The sequence below is a fragment of the Ammospiza nelsoni genome, chromosome 2 (assembly GCF_027579445.1).
Source record: "Ammospiza nelsoni isolate bAmmNel1 chromosome 2, bAmmNel1.pri, whole genome shotgun sequence".
Lineage (NCBI taxonomy): Eukaryota > Metazoa > Chordata > Aves > Passeriformes > Passerellidae > Ammospiza > Ammospiza nelsoni.
This window is the reverse complement of record NC_080634.1, coordinates 92993029-93000927: the sequence shown is the minus strand read 5'-3', so window position 1 is coordinate 93000927 and position 7899 is coordinate 92993029. Positions and strand designations below refer to the sequence as shown.

The 7899-nt window shown below is 46.4% G+C and overlaps 1 protein-coding gene across 2 annotated transcripts; it reads right to left on the bottom strand.

Moving 5' to 3' along the window:
- Nucleotides 1-2984: 2984 nt before the first annotated feature.
- SOWAHC (sosondowah ankyrin repeat domain family member C) lies at nt 2985-7883 on the bottom strand. Of its 2 annotated transcripts, none has more exons than XM_059466783.1 (2): nt 6308-7883; nt 2985-3384 (listed from the first exon to the last, which is right to left on the bottom strand). In XM_059466783.1, exon 1 carries the CDS (start codon nt 7881-7883, stop codon nt 6384-6386), a length of 1500 nt encoding a protein of 499 aa, XP_059322766.1. In that variant the 3' UTR covers nt 2985-3384; nt 6308-6383. The 2 variants fall into 2 exon arrangements, with proteins under 2 accessions (XP_059322766.1, XP_059322767.1); XM_059466784.1 differs by having other exon boundaries at nt 6317-7883.
- Nucleotides 7884-7899: the final 16 nt, after the last annotated feature.

Sequence of the window (7899 nt, the reverse complement as noted above, 5' to 3'; positions counted from 1 at the left end):
ATTCTCAGCCCTCCAGTGTCACCATTGTTCAGTTCATGTCATTTATTCACATGTGAAGGTGTAATACCTGTGTAAATGTCAAAGTGAAGTAGCATCTCTGCTTCCAAAGAACTGCCAGCAGCTTCAAAAGGCCTCAGACTCACCAGTGCTGGAGCCACACTGTGCAGCTGCAGACTGCAGGGGTGGCAGCTATGACACCCACAGCCTGTTCCACCCAGCCCAGCTGTGGCAGAAGGGGACATTTATTTCAAGCTGCAGGAGACAAGTGTGAGGTTGGTAGCTAATGGTCCTGCTGTGGGAAGCAGCTGAGCCAGCAGGACTTACCTGCATTCCTCTAGTTATACTGTCCCAAACTGTCACAGTCACTTCCATAAGACAGATCTATAGTTAGACACCATGCCACAGGTAACAAGGAAAAGTAATAGCAAATATAGCTGTCCTTATATGTTCAAGTGTTACAAACATGTTTTCTTGTACTTGGATGCTTTATATCATCCAGTGAACAGAGACATCTTCCTAAGTCTGTACAGTTAATTTGTCTCTGTATTTAAAGCAGTAAAAGGGACAGCACCTCTTTAGTATGAAATGTCCCAAGGGATTTCTGTACCTCAACATATATTGCAGACATACTTTATATCTTTTTTAAAAGAAAACCCCCCAACACACTTCCAGAATAGTCACCCCTTCCACCCAAACTACCATCACCCCACCCAGCTTTAAAAAAGACATCTGTTATTTATGCCCACCCTACTATCACTATCTCAGGCACTCTTAAGGAATTGCAAAGTGAAATAACTGGGACACTTCAACAGCCAGCCAGAAAAAGTGAAAGGCTTCTGGCTTCAGCAGAGAAGTACTGAGGAAATGCCCAGATACAGCCCACATGACTGAATTATTCTGGTAGTTAGTAGCATTTGAGATTAGGTTTACAAAGTCTCTTTTCATGGCCAAGGGTTGATGCAAGGATACATTCTACAGGCTTTCTGCTTTACACTGACAGCAGCCAGCTGCAATCATTTACCTGCACTGATGCAGAGCCATGCATGGACACGGATCTGCTCACTTCTGTCACTCTGGCCAGTCCCACTGAGGGTTTGCCAAATGCCGCTTAATGAAACAAGGGCAGGTTAAAATTGGTTAATGTGACTTGCCCCCAGGGGAGGGGGCAGTTTACAGCTCTCTGTGCAGAAGGGCAGGTGCACCTAAATACACTACAATGGCTCATTTGGCACGGCTGGTCTAGCTGAAGGAACACTGAATGCTTTTGGACCTTGACCTGAGCATTACCTGCTATCTCATGTGCCACTTGCAGCTTCACTCCTTGTGAAAGTCTCAGAATATGGTTTCTTCAAGGTTTTACCACAGGAGATGAACTACCTAACTTGTAACACAGTTTTATTAAAAGCAGACACAAAACCTGGTAGGTTGGTTCAATTTTTCCAATAATGAGCGCACATTAGGACACGACAACACTGAATTTGGCTAAACTGAAAATTCATACAAGATAAATTGTGGAACAGGTGTAAAATGATATTTCATTATAACAAAACTAGGAATTAATGTTTCATTTTTTCTGTCAAACTGTTCACAGTTTAGCACAAACTAAAAAGCTAGCCCTCTCCTAATCCCTTCTATTAATCTCAGACTTCTTCCTTTGCACACTCAGATGAGGACATAATAAAATGAAAGTATGCACCTTTTTTTTTTTTTTCAATGCCAACAAGTTGGAAACAAAATACATAACTACTTTTTTCTGGATGAAGTTTCTGATGTTTAGCCTATTGTCTTCAGGTTCATATGCATTCTATGTAACTGAAGGTGTATTAAGTCAGGACAGTAATCTCCTTAGCCTTCCTTTCTAGCTAAGGGAAAATAAGTTAGCAATGCAATGCTGAACAGCTTCTCTTCCAGTGAGAAGCCTGAAGTTAAATTGGGCTATTCTGATGTACCAGGGCTGTGCTGCAACAGCTGTAGCTACACTCAATAGAAGAGTTGTTTGTGCTTTTGCAAACAGTACTAGTCACACAAAGAAATGCTGGTAAGAGGGCCAACTCAAATATTTAGCATCAGACATTAATTTATGTTAAGAGCTCTAAGCAAGCCATCTCTGTCAACTATTACCCTTTAGGAGAAGGGATGCATGTTTAGATACAATTTTCTAAAGAACTAGTCAAGCCATTGCATGATCAGCAAGCCTCATGGAGACTGCTCTTCTACCAAGTTCTCTACTTCCCCCATAACCTCAGCTGCTTTCACATGCCTCTGCTCTCTCCTAAGTTCCCAAGAACACTTCCTCCTCCTTCTTCTCTCACTTGGGTCACCATACTACTGATTCAGGGTTGCTTGGCTTGGAGCTGCATGCATCCTGATTCACAAGCATGGTAACAGCTGAGACTTTTTTTCAGTTTAAGCAAAAATCTGGATGTCTCTTAGGAGCTACTGGCCACATGAGGTTTTAACATATCTTCTGGTGAGGTAACAGCTTCAAAGAATTTTTAGATACACCAAAATCCCACAGTCTAGCTTGCTGATGAAACTTCCCTTTACAGTAGCCACCAGCTGTAGTTAAGACACATTACAAAATACCTTAATCCTAAACCCTTTTTAATTAGGTGTTGACCTTTACACAGTGACTAAAACTAGTATTAGTCTTTCCAGAGTCAGAGATATTAAGCTGCACAGAAATAAGGTCAATATACTATTTTAAGTTTAGCAATGCCACTCTCCCAGGCCCTTATTTAGACATATTTGTCTACAACAAAAATTGTTGCCTCTTCATTTATATTGACATGAGTTATTAGAAAGTAGCTGCCAAAGAAAAATGTTACTGCCTTGCAAACAACTTTACTGTATTTTTCCATGTCTTATTGCTTGAGTGCTAGACAGCATCAAACATCCTGATAATAAAAAAAAAAAAATCAACACAAACCAGTAGATAGTTTTAACACCAATATGCACCTAAGTATGCAGCATACAGGAGCCAATTCAGAGCATTCATGAGCTCTTTTTATTTCATAAAACTAAAGCTTACAGATTCTCAACTCATAACCATTCAGAGAGACAACCACAAAGAGTGTATTAATAAAACCCAACAGGCTTCCAGGCCTCTAAAATTTCTTGAACATAAAGTACAAAAAAAGATACCACATGTTACATTACAGTCTTTCTGCCTTACACACCATCATAAAAAGTGAACAAACACATTCAGTAACTTCAGACAAACCATTAAAAAGATACCAGTAAGTGCTCCAGTTTTCTGTACCATACAACTTTATTTCAGTCACATTTCAGTCACATCTTTCTAGGAAATGTATCCAAAATATTTGACTCAAGCATACCTTTAGACTGCAAATATACTGAAATAGGGCATCAAGTCTTCCCTACCTAAAAAAAAAAGAAACCATTAAGTTTTAGGTCATATTATAAAAAGTAACCATGTGGAATGTGACAAGTCATAATGTGAAATCAAAGTGCTTTATTCCCATAGCGCAGAGAGACATGAGTGGTTATCCAGCCATTCTTTTGTACATTTCAAACACCAAAAGAGATATTTGCTCTGTTGCACCCCACCTTGCAAAATGACCTTTGGATCATTATGGTGAAATTTCATTAACTGACAGCTAAACAGTATCAGTGGACCAGCAATTTCACCTTGATACTTCAAATAATGATATAAATGAGGCATCTTTTGATCATTTTTCAAGTTCCCTTTATAATCTGCAAAGTTCTACTGTATTATGTAACATTATATTCCAGTTAATCTCCTAAAATCCAAGGTATGCTCTATTCAAAACCCTAAAATTATTTCCCTGTAACCCAATAGCTGTCTAAGACTTGGCATTTTTGTGCAATTCTTTGCTATTTGCACGTGAAGAGAGAAACACTTCACCCAACAGCCTGTATGAAAGAACCATAAACTCTCAAAGCAGAAAACAACTTTAATAAGGTTTGGACATCAGTAGTTGCGTGGAACATGTGCTCAATTCAGATGTGCCCATACTGAAGAATACTCATGTTCTCAGCGTTCAGTCAGAAAACTTCCCTCCCACAGAAGTCTAAAAACCTATTTATCTTGCAGAGGAAAGTTTAAGACTTAGGCATCTAATTGTAACAGCTTTTCTGTTACAACAGAATTAGCTCTACATCATAATATGTATGATTAATCTTCCCTGTTTCAGACACCCCACTGTACAGGTGCACAGTTTAAACAGGGAGAACTGAGGGAAAATTTCTGGCCCCGTCCCACGGACATAAAGAAAAAGCGCTTTGCAAGACTGATCTTCTCCATTGCATTTGAGGCAAAAATCCCAAAATGAAGGCACATGAAATCTATAACATTATAGCTTATAAATTGTAAACTAAAGCTGAACCTCTCTATCATTTCTAGTCTTTTTGCACACAAGTAATGACCAGCACCTATGCAGAGGTTCTACATTATTTTTAATGCAGCTTTTTCCAGAAATAGTGAAGTGTCACTTGCATGCCTGTGCAAACACTGTCATTTATTAGGTCTTGACATGAAGTGCAGAAACTGGTTGTTTATCTGCGTGGAAAGTCTGATGCCAATGCACCAGTAGCACTTCCTTCCCGTCGCTACAAGAAATATAAGTCACTAGCAACAGCCACAGAGACCTGGCTGTTATCTCAAAAGTGCACACTCCCAGCAGCAGTTTTCCTGTGAGGTGTTCTACAGCTTGTGGCATGCATTTAATCAGTTTCAAATTTGGATTTTAACATGTCAAAGCCTATCTACTTTTGGTTAGCTACAGGCCAGGCACGCACATGCATCTTAAGGAAGCCAACTCGGAACGTGCTTTGACAGATGCTGCATTGAAACTGGCCATACTTTAACCACTAAACACAGATGAGCTGCCACACTGAGCAGCATTCAGGATCCAGGGTCAGCTCAATACCTCAGCTCTTAAGGAAAGCTGAATATGGATATAAATCTGCCTCCTAGGTTTCACTGGAACTGCTACCTTTAAAGCAGAGAAACAAGATTCAAGGTTTCCGAAAGCTTTAGCAGACGGATAGGCTCGGCAATCAGATTAAGACTTACTAGGCTGTCAAACAACAATTCAAAGCCTTGGCTATCACTTCTCTAGAAATATAGGTTTAACAGAACTCAAACACCACTGCCACCACTTAACTAGAATATGTAATTATGCTGCTTCGTTCAGAATGATAAACAGGGATTAGGTTTTGGAGTTCTAGTTTTTCACCCTACGCATGAATTCACACACCTTCCTTTTTTTTTGTTTTCTTCCCCGTTTTTCTCTATTTCCGCACAGTGTGAGTTGATGCGATTGGCACATGAGTTCCCAGCGAACACAGACCTGTAGCTATTACATTACAGAACCATATTAGAGTTTCATGAAGATTTCATGCAATGGTGTCTGTGCTCTTTTATTCTAAGAGAACGACTTTCACAGGTAACACATACAACACGATTTTCTGAATTTAAATGCAGTGAGTTACACAAAGGACATCAACAAGAATTGACCAGACTTAATAATTGGAACTGCGCTAGGTCTGGCACTTGAGAATTCACAGTGATCAAAATAAAATTGCTTTGCCTAAGACAAAACATAAGATACCAAATATATATAAAAACTCTTTGCTTCTATTATCTTGTATTAGTATTCCAACAGCAATAAGCAAGTTCAGTAGTACCTCAGACAGCAAAGACTTCTGCACATGGTTAACTTTATTCATTGCTTGCAGTGCAATGGATTATTATTTTTTAAAATAATGTATTCATTATGTCAAATCAAGCAATTTTCAATGCATAAAGTCAACACAGGCTCAACTCTTCGATGGATTGAAGCCTGGATTCTGACAGGAAACCATTCTGTACCATCTCATTTTGTGTAACCAACTCCACATTGTGCCAGGCGGTATTGCTGTTAAAGAGAAACTTAAGGTATACTTGTATTTTACTGAGGTGTTCTTCTGCCATAGCAAGTTGTTTGCTGATAGTTTATAGTACCAGTTGATAGTGTAAGAGTAAAGCATTTGCACTTTTCTTTCCCCCACTCGCTTCACTAATCCTAGTAGATCCAATAACACAGGTTTACGATCCCAAAGCCTGCTTTTAGAGAGAAAGGAGCACAGCTTTTAAACACCCCAGTGTTTCTCAACCCACCCACTGCCTCCCATTTCAGCTCTGAGGGCCCGGCTGGAGCAGCTGCTCCCAGGAGCTGTGAGCTCCCCGAGCCCTGCTGGGCTCACTGACCACACCGAACTGGGAGCTAAAGCGAGATACTCAGGACCCTTCTGGCCAGAGTCCACGAGTGCAGACTCGTACCTGCCTCACCTTCTGTGCTACACCTGAGGGCACTTGGGTCCGTGCATCCACCTCCCAGACCTCCTGCTCCCTGGCCTTATCCAAACACATTGGACTTTGGCCTGAGCTTGAATGACGATTTCAGGGATTTCTCCTCATGCTCTTCCTCCTCAGCGTCACCACGAAAGGAGGGCGTGTTGTGGATGATCTGAGTCCTGAAGCGGATCTTATTAAGCCGAGGCTTCATCCGTCCGCTGCCAGAAGCTTTCCTGGTCATCTCCTTGCCTTTGCCCGACACCGCTGCCCCATCCGTACCTTCAGCTTCCTCCCCAGCGCCGTGATGGTGGTGGGAGAGCCGGTAGTTCATGAGATTAGATGGCAACACCTTGGAGAGCCTCCAGCGCCCGCTCCCGTTGCCAGCATTCCCTTCATCCTCCTCCTCCAGGGCCCCCACGAGGTTCCGCATGTCCCCCGAGGTGCCGTGCTGCAGGTACTGCGCGGCCTTGCGCCCGCTGTAGTCGCGGATGTCCACGTCGGCGTCGTAGGCTCCCACCAGCAGCTTGACGACCTCGGCGTGGCCGTGCATGGCGGCGATGTGCAGCGCCGTGTGCCCGCCGCTCGTGCGGGCGTTGATGTCCACGGGCAGCCCGTGCCGCTGGGCGAAGTTGACCAGCGTGGCCAGCAGCTCCTGCCGCCCGTGCTTGGCGGCCCAGTGCAGCACTGTGAAGCCGGTGATAAAGTCCCGCTTGCAGAGCAGCGCTGGCTCGCAGCTCAGCAGCCCCTCCAGGCTCTCCCACCGCCCGTCCGAGGCCGACAGCATCCAGGCGTGCTCCAGGGGGTCCAGCGCCACGGAGCCGGTGGTGCTCCCCTCTTCCTCGGCGGAGGACGAGGCCACCGAGGCGCTGTCCGAGTCGCGGCCGCGGCCCCCGCCGGGGAGGGCGCCGCGCTTCAGCTGTGGGGAGCTGCCCCGCGCCGCCTCCCGCAGGCTCCGCCGGCCGCCGCCCTGCGCCGCCGCCCCGGGCGCTCCCTCCGCCGCCCCCGCCTCGTCCGTCGCCGGGGGCCGCCCCGGGCCCGTCGCTATCGCGGTCTCCTCGCCGCCGCCGCCTTCGCCGCGCCCGGGCGGTGGCCCCCGCCGAGAGCCCCTCCGCTGGCCTCCAGCCACCGCCGGGCTCGGTCGGGGCGGCTCGCCCCGGTGCGCCGGGGGCTGCGGGCGGCTGCCGGCATCCTCGCCTGTTGCCGGCGGCGTCTCCTCAGCCCCTGCTCGTGGGGAGGGCGGCGGGCTCGGCTGCTTCGCGCTGTTCTCCGCCGCCGGCTCCTGCTCCCCGGGGGTCAGGGGGGCGGCGGCGGGGGGCTCGGGGGCGCAGTACCGGCGGCGGAGGTGCACGTATTTGACGCCGGTGCCGGGCTCCTGGCGCACGGTGGCTACTGCGTTGACCAGCTCCTTGAAGCGATGCCGGGCGGCGGCGCGGCGGGAGGGCTCCGCGGGGTTCAGCCAGTCCCGGAAATGCTCCAGCAGCTCCGCGTTCCGCGCCCGCCCGCCCCGCGCCGCCAGGAACCGCACCACTGACTCCTGCTGCAGCTCCGCCGGCTCCGCCATCGCCGCCGCTACCCCA

Excerpts from the sequence above, each read along its gene's own strand:
- SOWAHC (XM_059466783.1), bottom strand. The coding sequence starts at position 7,883 with ATGGCGGAGCCGGCGGAGCTGCAGCAGGAGTCAGTGGTGCGGTTCCTG.